At 44.1% G+C, this 16,166-nt stretch overlaps 1 protein-coding gene across 1 annotated transcript in view; it reads right to left on the minus strand.

Moving 5' to 3' along the window:
- Positions 1-15,656, minus strand: part of LOC109851781 (neural-cadherin-like) — a 63,340-nt gene extending 47,684 nt beyond the window's left edge. Inside the window, 1 exon segment of the mRNA XM_020422204.1 lies at positions 15,313-15,656. Coding sequence (XP_020277793.1) covers positions 15,313-15,364 — 52 coding nt within the window. The 5' untranslated portion in view covers positions 15,365-15,656.
- Between the last annotated feature and the right edge of the window lie 510 nt (positions 15,657-16,166).

The following is a 16,166-nucleotide window of genomic DNA, read 5'->3' on the forward strand; positions in this document are numbered from 1 at the left end:
TTAATATAGTTTAATATTGCGCTAAAATCACACGTGTAACATTTAATTTGCTAATTCCTTTCGCGTTAAATGCGAAACGATTTGAATTAGTAGACACGCGCTGTGCGCTAATAATTAATGAGATCCTTATTAGACGAGACGGTGGAAATATGGAAAAGTTCGCGCGGCTAATCTTCCGAATCTTCATCGCGCGTTTTCAACGGAACTCCCGTTTTTTTTCCCAACATCCCCGCCTGTTCGTCGGCGGCGCGTTTGCACCTGCCGTATTTAAGTCGAGGAAACCAATTACGCGCCGCGCACCGGCAAACGCTCTCTCGGCATCGAGATTATTATACGACTGCACGAAGACTCGCGAGGGCGTGCGAATGCAATTTTTCTCCCCACTCACGGCAACCGCCCACGGAAAAAAAACTCCCCGGCGGAATCTCCGGGTTCTCTTCTGCGAAACGTAACATAGGGGTTGCTAATTAACGCGCGGAGACGCCGGCGCCACTCAACGAGACAGAGACGAAGAGGAGTGGCAAGAGAGAGAGAGAGAGAGAGAGCGGCTTGCGCTATAATCCGGGGAAGAGTTTAAGGGGATTAAATAATAAAACACGCTCATTACGCAAACGAGTCTGCGCGTCTCGCAAACCCGCGCAATCCCGCGGCGAGCCGTAGTCTGGATAAAACTCGGAAAAGAAAGCCCCGGCCTTCCGCGACAGTTGGTTCCGGATCACAAAATCCTCTTTCTCTCTCTCTCTCTCTCTCTCTCTTTACGCGAGTACGTCCGCGTGCATTCTTTCTTTTTTTCAGCGCGCGGTATGGAGCACGCAGCAAATTTTATCATTCCTCATGCAAAGAGAGACGTAAATTTCCACGACTTGAAAATTTTACGCAAATTTTTCGGAGGATGAAGATTTAAACGAACGGTTTAAGGAAGAGCTTTGCAAAAGTTTTTCTTTCCCACAGAATGATGCGTGACGTATAATACAACGAAATTTTTCCATCTCGTGTTCTAAAATCAGTGTGCGGTGTATACAGAAACGTATTAAAATTTTTTATAAATGTAATTTTGCAAAAAGCTTTTCACACACACACGCACACACACACGTGCGTTTTGTTTTCCAACGAAACGAAAAAGAAACTGGTTTCTGTTTTGATGTGCTCGTCTCTCACAACGGTATTTATTAATTGCAACAGTTACGTTTTTATTATCAGATATCGGTATTCGATAAACAAATGTCACATATTCGTAAGTTAATTAAACACAATTGATTAGCCGAGAATTACATTGTAAATTTACGGAGTTTAATAAAAAAAAAAAAAAAAAAAAAAACATCTCTGTTTAATCATCTGTTGTATTTGCGCTTCCATTTTCTCAACAACTCTTTAACAACGGTGGTCTTTAATTAATAAACGGTCTGGGTTTTCTCTGATTAAATTGTGATTTTCAAAGTTTTTCTTCATGTTTCACGCGAACTTGTGTGTGCAAGGTACGTATGTAACAGATGCGGTGTACGTAACGGCGGCAACGTTCGCTTAACCACATGTGCGTTGCGTCGCGTGATCAAAAGAACGGTATTGATTGCAAAATGCAATAACAGCGCAAAAATTGTTTAGCTGCGAGAACACACACGTTGATACCTTTTGTTAGCCGCAAATGCAGCTTTCGCAACACGTAGCATTTGATAACTGTCCCGTAATATATAAATTTCAAAAAACTTAATTATTTATTTTTACCTCAAGGTAGATGAACGTTTGGAATGTTTGAGAGCGACAATATTGGACTTTTAATACACTTACTTTCAATACTATTTCTCTCTCTCTTTCACTCCTTCTTTTTTAAACAATTAAACAACGTTTCTACATGTCTCATAATCGAATATCTACATTGTCGCGCGCGCGCGCGTATCTGTTTGCTCTGTACCGTCTATTATCGATTCTCCTGTTTTGTTTTACCGTAAGTAATATTATTCTATACTTTGTGTTTCCAAACAAAGCGGAACACAGCAGGACAAAGTATTTTCACCAGGTTTTTTGCGAAATGTATACGAGGAAAGATTCGCGCGCGTCTCGTTATTTTTGAAAATGCAACCCGGCAGAATCGAAATCGGAAAGATAGCCGGACACACGATCGTTTGTTGCGTCCGTTCATTGCACTGAGAGAAATTTAATTACGCAAAGCTATAAGCGTAGCGGAACACTATAAACCGTATTACTCTCTGAGTTGCGCACTGTGTGCGCGGAGATTCAAAGTTCGGCGGGGATAGTGTTTACAGTGAAGTTTCGAATAACTGAATTACGCATTGGCAGATATTAGCAGACACACACGCACACACACACACACACACACACATATGCGCGCGCGCGAAATTTTCGTGAAATGTTATAGCGCAATTTCTGAAGTATTCATCTTATTACCGAACTATGCGCTCAAAATATGCCACAGTTATACATCGGTGATTTTCGTTAAGTTTACAAGCGCGTTTCGCAATTAAGTGCTGTAATAATTACCCAGTACTCGTACCGCGTACTACTAGCAGAATGAAATTCATGTATCGCGAAACCTGAACTGATAAAATTAACGGACGTGCATGAATGCACAAATGCAAATTACAGCAAATTAGCGACGCGCGAATTAACGCGAAACTGAAATACGTCCGAGCAAATTAATCCGCGACTCATTCTCGCTTTGGTGTAGGATGTGAAGAAAAGAAAAAAAAACAAAAAAAAAACAAAAAGTCTTTTAGCGCACGAGCTATTTATTCAGCCGAGCGCCGCGTAACGAGCTGCTTTATTTGGAACTACAGAGGCTCTTTTTTTTTCGGTAACTCATTTGTCACTCATTTCCCGTTGTGTTAAACTGATGACAAAGTTCTCGCTCAGAACTCGCGGGATATAATAAACTTATTAAAGACTCGTTATTAATTCCGTGTTTCCTCCTCCAACGATGTATGTACGTCGAAATATCGCGCGGCTAGCGGGTGTTTCCGCCTCCCCAACGCGAAAAAGACCGACCCACCAATTTGCGGTTACACAAATCGGTCGCGACGGATTTGACCACAACTCATCGACCTGACAACACGTCCGGGTTTATAAAATATTTCGATCATCGTATGACAGGTAAATCGTTGTACGGCGAGTTTACGGGAAAGGACGGGGGGAGGGAGGGAGAGGAGAATGGAGGATATCGCGTGCCGTCAATAAACGCCGTTTCCCGTCATGGCGTGTAATTACTAAACGCCGGTAATATCTGATTTGCGGTCGCAATTAATCCGCCCATAAAAAATTGAGAACCGCAGATACATCGATATACGACGAAATTTGGTTAACGATAATGGGATATTTAATATATTCAAGAGCGTTCATAAAATCCAATAATTATTTATTGGATTAAACTTAACGTATCTCGCGTCCAATGACTCAACGCATCTGTATTTAAAGATTAACGATTGCTTGTTTTAGCTAAGAATCTGTTTTCGCAATGTGCAAGTAAATTTGATTTGTGCACAAAGAATTACTGCTGTAATATATTATCAGTTCTGGAGAGTTTGAAAATTGTTGAAAAAAGTAATGCCGAAAAAAAAAAATTGATATCGAAATATCGAGTAATTACGTATGTAATTAACAAATGTAAAGTTAAAAACGAAACAAAAATGATGGAAAATACAACAACAATTAACAGCAAATATTATTGTCAGACAAATATAAATTCAGCAAATATTCTCTCATTAAATGTAAAATACAAATAATAATAATAATAATAATAACAATAGAAAAGTCTGAATTTAATAAACAATACATAAAATGTACGTATGAAAACAGTTTCAAGTAAATCATCGAAGAACAATATTATGTTTTTGCAATATACAACAATACGAAGAAAAAAAGATGAACAAAAGAACAGAATTAGTTGCAAACTTGTGCGATGTGTTAAAAAATGTGTACAATTTATTTCTGAAAAATTAAAATAAAATTTTTCTGCCGGTCCCTTCCGCGGCAGACGCGCGGCAAAAAAATATAATAGCCGCGATCAGTCATGGCAGTCGCGTTTTCGTATATTAGACGTGGCTTTTCTTTCTGTTCAGCTCCTCGTGTCTATTAATCTTACAGCGTCGCGAGATGTCCCCGTAAATTCACACGACGGGAACGCGTTACGTAAATAGGATTTGCGGTTTTACGGCAGCATATTTTATGCACCTGTACAAGCACACACAGTGGCGGATTACGGATGCGGCAAGATGCAATATGTACGATTTGTATCCTGCCGAATCCTCTCTCGGTACTTTCGCTCACCGGAATTTTTTCGCTTTCGCCTCTTCGATATAAAATAGCCGCGAGACGCGGCGTTTCTCTCCGAGTCCGCGTTCGGTACGGGGGGGGGAAGGGTACTTAACATTAATCCCGCGGTTCTTAATCCCGCGCCCGTTTAACCGCGCGCGGTTCGTAAATGAAATTTTCCGCAAAACGTCCGGACTCTTACTCGACGTACTCGGCTCTTCTTCTTCTTCGTTAAAACCGCGCCTGGGGTAATTGCATTCCTACGAGGGAAACAACTCACACCCGACTGGATTTTATCGCGGATGATTCTACGGACAGAATGAACTTGTTAATTGTTTGCAGACGAGAAGCCGAAATCCGGTTAAATCTGGTTTACGAGGTCATTGAAAAACTAAAGAAAATTCTCTCTCTTTTTCTATTTAAAAAAGATGAAAATTGTAAAGAGAATGCTTTTTTTTTTCAGAAACTATTCAGATTGCGCGTTCAAACGTGCCAGTCCGAGTTGTGTTTTTTTGGATACGGGACCTACACAAGTTTTGGCAAGATGAACTCCGACCACCGACGGTGAGGGCGACGAGATTTTCGAACCTGGTATTGTGGTCGCCGCCCCAGAGCTACTACGCCAACATCGACTCACCGAGCTGTTCTTGTCTCGCAAAAATATTATCTATGTACACAATACATATTTAAACTCACAATATATCTTTAAACTTCCGCGTTGTGTCAAAATGTTTTACTCTATCAGACACTCTGTATGGAATAACTTACTTGGCATTCTGTAAACTTGCGAGACCACAAAAGATACACGCGAACATTATCGAATAAACGCACATAATTATGCAGTTTCTTTGTGCAACTTCACGATCTTCCCCTTCTCGTCTTTTGTCAGTTCACAGAATCAAGTTCCGAGATATGTGTGTGTGTGTGTGTGTGTGTGTGTATGATCGATTGTACAGTTTCCCCGACGTTCGCTGCGAGAAGTTCGGCTCGAAAAAGCGGGGGATCTGAAAAGAGCCGGCATATATCGACGGGCGGTGTGATAAAGGAAAATAAAACGCCTTTCGCGCGCCTCCGCACCGAAGACGCTCGCTCGCGCGCAAAGTAAAACGCGCAATCTCGCGAGTAACGCAAATATATATGAACGCGAGCGAGAGCGCCGGATTGAGCGATGTCACGACCCTTTTTTTGGGGTCGGCTCGAGTCATAAATCACGAGTGTGATAAAAGAACCGCGGACGTGGTCCGCGCCTATCGCGGTCAAGGGATCTCGCCCGTGGTGGTTTTAGGCCATTCATATTTTCCGCGAGAAAGGACATCCGATAGCAGGTCCGGAAGCAATCGTTTCTTCCGATACAAGTGGCTCTCGCACCGTTTCGAGCCCGAGAAATAAATGGCGTTGCTAATTGCCGAGCTATCGCGCGCGGAAGCGGCGAAAGAGTCGTTTAAATATTTCGAAGATAAAACCGAAACCGGGACGCGAGTTCCGATCTTTGATCACACGGTGCAAATATACGAGAACAACCTGTTCTGGTGAAAAATAGGATGAGATACGTCTCTTTACTTAGCTTATATGTGTATATACATATATATATATATATATATATATATATATATATATGTACTTATTCGGTATCGAAGACTGAAATCGTCTTCCTAAGGCAGAATAAACCAGAAATTTCTGTCGCACACGGGCTTCTTCGAGAAACTCCTACAAAATGTGAAAACTCGCGTAGCCGGAAAATTTAATTCTTCGAGGCACGCGAAAATGTGTGTGTGTGTGTGTTGGCGTGTATTTTCTTTGTCACAAACAGACGTAAATTGCGAATAAAATAACACAGAGGCGATACAGAGGTGAAAAAGTCATGTTTACTTTAATTAAAAACTAAGAATTTGTTTTCACGAAATTTTGCGAATTTGTGCCCTCGCTCTGGATTTTCACATGGAAAGTTTATCCAAACGCAGCTACGGTATTTCACGTTTCGGTGCCACCGAAATTATTGTAACATGGTACGAAAATATACAGACACAATTACATGCGATATATTAAATATTCCGCGCAACAAACACGTACGATCGTTTTCCAAACCGATGAAACAAAGAGCTGAAGTTGTTCTCTTTTTTTTTTAATACACGTACAACAAGAGAAAAAATTTCGCAAAAATATCTATATCTCAGTTTGAATTTTCGAATTTTATTTAAGATCATAGAAGATGCGCGCGTGCGCATCGACGACACATCTCGTACAGGCGGATCACACCAGACGCAATTTGGAATTAATTGTTGAATTACGTTCAAATTGACAGCTCTTCGCAAACTGCTCGCTATTTTGCCGCGAAACGCGCGCGTCCACGCGCGAAACAATGCGCGCGACACTTTGTTCCAATTTAGTTTCGATTTTCAGCGTTATCTCGCGCGTTCGGTGAGCCGCGTCGCAATAAATAGAATTTATTATCGGCGAGCTCGTCGCAATGAACGATCGTTTACATGTGTGCAACGCGCAACGCGACGCGCCGCGATAGATACAAGATTCCCACGGTAAAAAGGCATTTTGCGGTTCTCTGCATTTTGTCAGATGATCGAGACCGCGCTTGATGCACCGATGCGCATTCATCTCGCCGAGCGATGCATTATGCAACACGTTGCTGGCGCGCAACTTTGAGAGGGAAACAGAGAAAGAGACGGCGGACTTGTATGAGTTTCATATACTCGCGAGTGACCAAACGCGTCTCTCCCTTTAAGTTCAAACGACACTCGTGATTTTGCGAAAAGGCAAAAGCAAAAGCGAGAGAGCAAAATTCCCGTCGAGGATTTGCGCGTTTGACATTCAGATGGCAAAGTCTTTAAATCTCACCCGGGATTTGTCTTATTTTTCTCTTTGATAAAAATATAAACATATTCGTCGGAATTTTTCATCGCGATGTGTTTAAAAATTATTTCTTACACAATCTCAAAAAAAAACAAAAAAAGTGATGGAAATTTTTTCTAGTAAATCTGTGGAAGGGGGGAATCTAAAGTCTAAGATGTTACATTTGATTGTTCTCAAATTTGCTGCTTTTATCGATAAACTTACATTTTGATAAAAGGACTTTACTTTAAGCAACTTCAATGTATGTATTTTCTCGCGATAAGGATCGCGACGCAATTTATTTGAGATGATTTAGAGATCAAGAATTTTGTCGAATAAAATAAATTTTGTGAATTTTATTCTTTTTTCAAGTGAGAGCGAGAGAGAGAGAGAGAGAGAGAGAGAGAAACTACTAACTTTATATTTGTCGTGTGACCATATGTAGGTGAACGCAAATACTGTTCTATTGACAAGAACGAACTGCATCTCGCTTTACGTGGGAAAATGTGCGAATAAAACTGTCTCTATCTCCGTTTCGTACCGTTTACAAAACACCGCTCTTTGTCTCCATTAATGCCGCCGTTAATGTTAATACACGTCCTGACCGTTTGTAGTATTTTGCGCGCGTTCATAAATTTCGGATTTGCTGATTATACGCGGCAAGTCAATCCCGCGGAAATGAAGGGCCATGTGTATGTGCCATCGCCAACATCACCATCGTAATTATGCTTTGGCGTACATATGTGCGCGCTGCACACACACACACACACACACACACACACATTCATTTCCGCTTTATTAACTTCTCTGCAAATAAATTAAAGTTCCGTAAAGAAAGAGTGAAATAAAAAAGAACATCGCGAAAGAATATCTTAGAATATCGATATTTCCGCGATGTATCGATATTTCTGTTGATTCCGCTGTTAAAAAACAAACAAAAAATCAGCGCAAGTCCCACGTCTTGCGCACGCGGAAATATTAAAAGTCGGAATCGCGTGAAACTCATTTATCTGCGTCGCAAATTGCGTTACGTTTCTATTTACGGCAAAAACTCGAGATTTTTTTTTTTATGTGTAATTGACTTAAAACGCTTGTTGTTGTTGCTCGAAAGAAAAATCTTGTTATCGCGCGCGCGCGCTCTCTCGTGGTACACATCTGTCTCCTAAAAAGAAAGAAAAGAGATAATACATGTATTTGCATTTCTAAATTAAAAACAAGTCTTTGCAGTAATTGCGGCGCGAAAATTATGAGTCGCGCACTTGAAAAGTTTCGCGCGCATTAGTCGTGAGAAATTATAATTTAAATGTCGCTGACGTTTCGTACTCTCTCTCTCTCTCTCTCTTTCTCTCCTTCGATATTATCGCGAGAGACAGAGATAGAGATGGAGATAGAGAGAGAATAATTGTCGGAACACTTAACGACCAGAAAAAAAAAAAGAAAAAAAAGATAAGAGCTAGTTACCGAATTAATTGAAGAGGTAACACATTAGCTGAGCACTTTCGGGATGAAAATACGCGCAAAACTAACGTTGACATTAACTGACAATTCCGCGGCTTATCCTCGAATTGAAGGAACAACCTCGTCCTTTTGCACAAAAGAACAGGCGACATGTATACATATATACATATATACTTGTCCTTTGTAAAAGGGGGAAAAGTTGCGAAGAAAAGTTTCACGGGCGCTCTTTGTGACACCGTGGTGGTCACAAAGAGCCGCCCTAACTGACAAGTCAATTATCATTGGCGAAGAAGAGGTGCGCGCGCCGTTGGATCCTCTAATAAACGTCGCGCTAAAATAACGGGCTGTCAGTTAAACAAGAGCTCTTAACAAAGCAAAAGTTTTAATCTATCGAGTAGAAGAGCCGGGGAGTTGATTCGCGTCCGACAAAGACGCGCGCGTCGTCGTCGGTGTCGTCAGAAATGACGGGATTACCTCAAGACTTTGAGAGAGGAGAAACTCCGCTGACCTACAAAATAACGAAACAACGCGACGAAGATCGCGGACAAAGAAAGATCTCGCCACGTGAACAAAACGAGAGATAGGAAGAGAAACAAAAAGAATCTCTTTCTCTCTCTCTCTCTCTCTCTCTGGTCGATGCGCGACTCGATAATTGCGACCGATGAAAAAAACGGAGAGAAAAATACCTCTCGCGTCTCTGCGCACGCAAATTTACATAGCGTTGGAATTAAGTTCCACTTTGCTCGTATCGTTGGCGACGAATGGAAACAAGCGTCGAGAACGGAGCAGCGACGAGGAGGAGAGAAAAAAAAAAATAAGTAATCAGCCGCGCGCCGCGTTCGACGAGAGGCGGATGTTCGTGAAGAAGAACCGGAGATGCTCGAACGAAAACGTCGATGCGAATCGAACGCATGATCGAGCAGCGTGAATACGGAAGGAAGAAAAATTTCGAAGTTTATTAAGCGACAGCGACGGAAAATGAAGACGCTCGGGAGGCGCGGAGGTTGTTTGCTCCGCTTGATGAACGTCGACGAAGAAGCGTTGCTTCTCGATCGCGGAGAGGCGACGGATTGAACCTCTGGCGAGGCTCTGGCCATTGCGGGGACGACGGACATCGCAGACGCGTCGCATCGCGTCGTCGCTTTTGGAATTTAATCGAACGGCGCTAATAACGAGAGACGTTTCAGTTGGTTGTTTTTTTTTTCATCGACTGTCACGTACGTTTTGCAAACAAAACAAAAAGTTACACGCATTATGACACTGTATTCATTATTACCGCAGTTTCACGTCCTTAAGTTTTTAAGAAAGAAAAATTAATCTTATATATTTCTGTATGAAAGAAAGTTATACTTAATACCGAGCAAGATTTTTCTCGCTTGAAAGTCTCACGTCAGCGTCAACGTGTGTTCAAGTTATTTTTGTGATATCCGATTCCAATTATCTTTATATAACAAAGCGATTGTGAAATTCCAGAAAAGTTTTCCTCGAAATGTATGGCACAAGAGCTTGTTCTTAATTAATCGTAATTAATTCAGAAATGAATCCGTTCAATCGTTCAAAACTAACGGTTTCGCTCGCGAGTAAAGTTTTAATGAAACTAAAGCACACGCTCCCGCACTCAAATTGATCAGGCAATCTGTAGCAATTATAAAAAACAAAAAAAAACCATCCAAAGTCGAGATGTTCTCGTTCTCTCTCTCTCTCTCTCTCTCTCTCTCTCAAATATAGCCGCGATTTTTTTCGTTCTCTCGGTAGCACTTTGAACGGGGGCAACGCCTACGTGGCGGCGCAAATAAAGACGCGGCTCGTACACACCAAACACTATCGCGTGCCAAACAATCTCGTTGGCCGCGAGAAATGATTTATAGCCTTGCAGTAACAATTTTGACGAGCTGCGCTCCACCAGTATTTGATGTCCCGGTCGCGGGCTCTACGAATCCTCGAGATTTACCGCTATGCGTGTCATCCGCGGCACGTTTGTGTTTCGCCCCGCTGTCGCCGACGGGGGCTCATTCATCGCTCGCGGGCGAACTATAACCCGATAACATAAATCCGACGGTCGTCGTGGATACACAAAACGCGTCCCGCGGTCGCGTCTACTACACGCTCGTCGTCTCTCGATATATAAATTCCCGCCGATACGAGCGGGATACCACGACATTTCGCGCGGGAGAGTGTTTTGCGCGCGACGTAATTACCACCACCCCCTCCCCCCCCTGTCGAATTGATTTTCCGTTCGTTCAATGGAACGATACCCCAATTGCTCGCTCACAGGACGCGGTCGTGTCAAGTACCCGCGCGTAGTCCAACACATTCACGTACACACACACACACACACACACTATCTTTCAAAGTGACTCTCCGATTGGCCGATTGGCGAAACTGCGTACGGCCGTTTGTATCAGCCGTCTCGTGAAAAGAATCGCCCCTTCGCGACGACGTGAAGGAAATTCCCGGTGGTAAGGAAACGGTCGACTCGGGTATTGAATTTTCGTTCTCGGGTCCGTCGCGCGCGCGACGCTCTCTCCGTCGTGGGTAACGACCGGTAGCGATTTTTCTCGTTTTAACACCCGAGCGAAGGGACAAGCTTCGGGAGAAAGGAGGGCTATATGTACCGTTGGATGAATGGGACGCTCGGCGCGAACGAATAGAATTTTAGAAGAACTCTCGAGCGCGAAGTGATTGTCCGATGTGTGTGTGGGGGTTCACGTGTAATTCCGAACTAGCCAGCCGGAACAAAAAAAAAAAAAAAATTAAAAAAAAAAAATGGAACGAATTTTCTATCCCGATTAATTAATAATGAACATATAAACGTTCGGTTCAACAACGAGGAACGACTATTAATCAAACCCGCTTGGATTATTTTCAACAAAATCGCGAAAAATTCTTACATCTATCTCTCAAGACGCGGAGATTTAAGTTAGCCATTAATTTGTGACGCTCGTAAACTTTTGCGACCATAAATTTTTTTTTCTTTTTTTTTTTCGAAAATTACCTCTCAGAATTGCGGAAACTCGCGGATCCACCACGAGAAAAGCGTATTGTACTCAAACTATTGATCGGTAGTGGTGCGGCGGTAGGTAGTGGCCGCCGCCGCCACCAATACCAGTAATCTCGAACCATACTTTACGCCGGCGAATGCAACCTCCGATCTCGAACCGGGAGCGGATTTTACAAATTAACAAAAAAAAAAAAAAAAGAGGAGATAGAGATAACGAAAGCGCGGAACATCGAACGGGCTGCTTTAAACTACTCGGTCGGGCGAGAATTTCGAATCTCTCTCCCTTGGTCGAGCTGTCGAGAAAATTCGCGCGGCCATTTTCAGGCTTAAGAATTTCGCCATTTTCCCCCTGTATTGTTATCGCGACTATATTTTCCCTAAATTGTTATAGCGACGGCGCGATTGAAATAAAATAATGTCACCCGCGCTACGCTCATTACCGCTCATTGCTCATTTTTTTTCTTTTTTTTTCTTTTTTTAGAAAAATAAAAAAAATTATTCGCGTGATACATCCGCATTCAGCAATTTTCGCGCAGCGTCGAACATCTCTTCTCTCATGTTTTTTGCTTCCCTTTCCTTTCTCGAAGGAGACTCTAACGAGTCTCATTCTGCCGAACTATTCTCGGGTAAAGCCCGAATTGTGTGCGCGGCCCGCGCGGGCCGCGTTTAAAATTTAAGACGGCTTAGCGTCTGCCAGGCGCGAGATTATCGGTCGAATTTAAATGGAAAGCGCGTTTAAATTTCAACGCGCCCCCGGCTCCGTATCTGGAAACTCGGACTCGTGTAAAAGAAAGTTCCGTGTGTGTTGAGATAACCATCGGCGCGTTTGAATTTGACGAAACGAAATGGTGTACGCGCGGTATATATTTCGACCGAGAGGATTTCTATCCCCCGTGTGTCGATATTCGCTCTCTTGTGAAGAGAAAAAAAGAGAGAAAGAAAAACGGACAGACAGACAGACAGAAGAGCGCATGAATTTCCGGTGGGAATGCGCGATGGGTACGGGCGAAAAGCTCTTTCGGAACGTAGTATTCACCGCACATCCGGTAACGACTTGAAAAAGTTCGGACAGCCTGCCAACTTTCTCGGTTGCGTGAAGATCGGCGTAAAGTGCCTTCTGTCTCGAATTCAAGCGCTCTCGTTAACTCGCGCGATATCACCTGTTGGCAATTTCGTCGGCGAAATCGCGTCAATCTGCGCTCGGATTGACGAAGTGATGCGCGTATAATCTTGATACCTGATGTTTTTTACGGGACGGGGGTTAGAAAAGTTGCCCTGAAGATCACACTTTTGTATCGGGCTGTTCTTGAAACTCCAGCGATGTGAACTGACATGTCCAAGGGGACGTCAGTAAAAATTGACGTTCTAAAGCGGTTCGCATCCAAAAAAAACCATATTCAGGAATAATATACGTATTATTTTCTAGTTTTTAGTCTTCAAGACTATTAAAATACAGTGTGACACGTTTGTATTAGTTTTTAGAAAATCTAACATAGAACGAGAGAAAGAGAGAGAGAGAGAGAGAGAGAGGAGAGACAGGCGCAATAAGCGCGTTGCTGCGAACTGATGCGTGCAAATGCATCGTGAAACTCTCGGCATACCGTCGCGCATGGGTTCGCTCGTGGGATAGTACCTTCTATCCGCGGTTACAATTGGAACTGAATTTGCCGTGAAATTGGATGGATCATAATGTTCGTCTCTGTTGAGAGTACGTTTGGAGAGCTTTTAATAAACGAGACGTGGAATTTTGTTTAATCTCCATTGAAGGCGAAATTCGTTAGAAATTTGCGGTTCCGACATTGCGGCGCGAGACGTATCGAAACGAATTTGCGGCGTAAACGCGAATTTCGCCCCCCCAGCATCCAAACGTAATCGGTAACCGCATGTGTTAAAGCGAGCGAGTATCGTCGCTAGGCTATATGTATATATATATACTTAAACTGTCGTCGATTCGCGCGACGACAGTTGCGAAACGTCGCGCGCACGAAATTTGTAATGAACGACCTATATAGAATTTATACCCGCGGAGAGGAAACAGAGAGAGTTTTGAATGCGCGCGCGAGAGAAGACACGCGCGCACACACACGGAAGCGACGTGATTATTGCTGGATGCGCGCGATCTGAACCACAGAAGCGGGAAAAACATATGAGAGCTTGACTCGATTTCCCAGCGAATCAAACGCGTCTTGTTTCACGCCCGCGGCCGTATTAATCCATCAGATCGTGTGCGAGCGCAATTTATCGGCGTGTCGTGACGCGCATGCAAAACCGCACACACGACGTATACGACTACTACTACGACGACGACGACGACAACAGCCGGGAGGAGCAACGGTCACGTCGTCTCCGTGATCAAAATGCGCGTCGTCGTCGTCGTCGCGCCATTGTTCCGTGGAAAGTTTCGCGATTTTGACAAAAGAAATCGAATCTCGCGGAAACGCGGTCGCGGCTCAATATATCATACGTTGAGATCCGACTTCAATCCGTCTTTCTATCTTATTCTTTCGCGTCTGCATATTCTTCTATGCTCCTCGATATATATCGTTGCCTCACGTCAACGACGAGAAGAGAAAAGAAACGAGAGAGAGAGATAGAGAGAGAGAGAGAGAGAGAGAGAGCGCACCGAGGTAACAAGTTTCACAAAGCACGCGGCGGCTTTCGCGTCTGTTCTCTCTCGTTCGATGTCACTCGAAAACGTTTCGCGAGATGCCACGGGCTTGTTATTTTTATTCCGATCGTTGTTGCGAAACATCCGCGCGCAAACTCTCGTCGCGATCGTGTTACGAACGGGGGATGTAACGGAAGGTGAATTACTAGGTATCGAGAGTGTAGTATCCGGGTTCAAACGCCGCTCTTTCTCTCTGTGCCGAACGATATCGCGCGCGCGCGCACACACAAATTTCCTCAGTGACATTAATCCTTTCGGCACAAAATTCCCCTTCACTCTCTTTCGCTATCTCTGCCGCAGGATTCCTCCTCTCCGTCCGCCAGTTGTATCAATTATCATCGCGACGTAATTTTTTTTTTTTTTTTTGTCTTTTTTTTTAATGAACCTCTCTGACGAAACGGAAACAGAAATATTCTCGTGATTTGTGCTCGTGATTTTAATAGAATAATCTAATATTCAGCGCGCATCTAGCACCGCACACAATGATACGTCGAGCGATCAAAACCCGATCGCTATAATTGACAAAATTATACTCGCGATAATTATAGAATGTAATTGAGATATGACACATAATCGAAATGCACTCTCTGTGAGGGAGGGAGGAGGATGGAGTCAAACGAAAATTACGCGCGCAAAATTAAAGATAATGACCAATCTGCGAAGGATTTCGCGCGAAATCCGAAAATCAATCGACAAACCCCTTGAAAGGGGTGAGTTTTTCCTCGAGTCACTTCTAATTGGATTTTTTTCCAAAATTATATCTCGCGTGCGAAATTATTGCGATACTCCCGAAGACACACGCACGCACGCACGCACGCACGCACGGACGCTTATCCTGATATATCAAGGCGGGGAAAATAGGGTGCGACGCACGCCGAGAGCAATTGCCGGTTTTGATACATACGCACACACTTGCGCGTTCATATAGGCACACATATATACGTGTATATATACGCACTGCACACGCTGCAGGTGAAACTAAAGCTTAACACGTCAAACGTATAATCGCGCCCCACTTTTCCCAGAGGGGGGAAAACGGGCTGTTTGAGTACGCAGTCGAGCGTACGCGGGAACGTACCCAGATAGGTGCTGTTGGTAATAACCCAGAAGAGTTTTAGCGGATCGACCATTAAACCACGTTCATCACATAAACGAGCCGGTCCGATGTGGATGACGGACCCAAAGCCAGACCACCGTTTCCGCTACGTCTGATGTATCGTTGGCGCACCGTTTCCGGATCTCTGAATCCGCGGCCGTTGGTCGGAATTGGTCGCGCGCTCGAGCACACACTTGGCACGCACGCACGCACACACACGCGAGAGAAACAGCCCGAGAGAAACGTTTATCTTCGCATCTCCGATCTCAAACTAGCTGACCGCGACTGACCGCGAATGACCGACGTTTCCACACACTGCCACCCGACGTGTACGCGTCACAATCAGGAAGAGAGGATTTCAACCAGGATCGCGAAGATTCTCAGTAAATCAAGAATTTCGCTCCTCTCTCGCGAACGATCTTTCGGAGCGCGCGCTCCTCGCGTCAACCGCTTCCAATCGCTTCTGGCGTTCCCGCCGCGATCGAGCCGCGCGCGCGCGCGCGTTATCTCGCCACGGGCCGGCACTGACTTGACATCGGCATTTTTCCTCGCGGTGTACTGGCCAGCCGCGCGTGCACACGTGCGGATACAAGGGTGGAATATACGCCGGACCGCCGCGGTTGTATGAGGGGGGGAACAAAAAAAAAAAAACCAAGTACACCTCAAGCCAGACGTGAACGAGAGGAGCGCTCGAGAGAAAACGGAACGGCGCGAGAAAGGGAAGAAGAACGTGCGGAGCGCGCGAGCGAACGAAGACTTCGTTGAAGCGAAGGAAAAGAGAGGATGGACGAGAGCGAGAAGAGGGAGAGAAGAGCGCGGCGTCGGCGTCGGCGTCG

Source organism: Pseudomyrmex gracilis, unplaced genomic scaffold, assembly GCF_002006095.1.
Source record: "Pseudomyrmex gracilis isolate BER0280 unplaced genomic scaffold, ASM200609v1 scaffold_20, whole genome shotgun sequence".
Taxonomy (NCBI): domain Eukaryota; kingdom Metazoa; phylum Arthropoda; class Insecta; order Hymenoptera; family Formicidae; genus Pseudomyrmex; species Pseudomyrmex gracilis.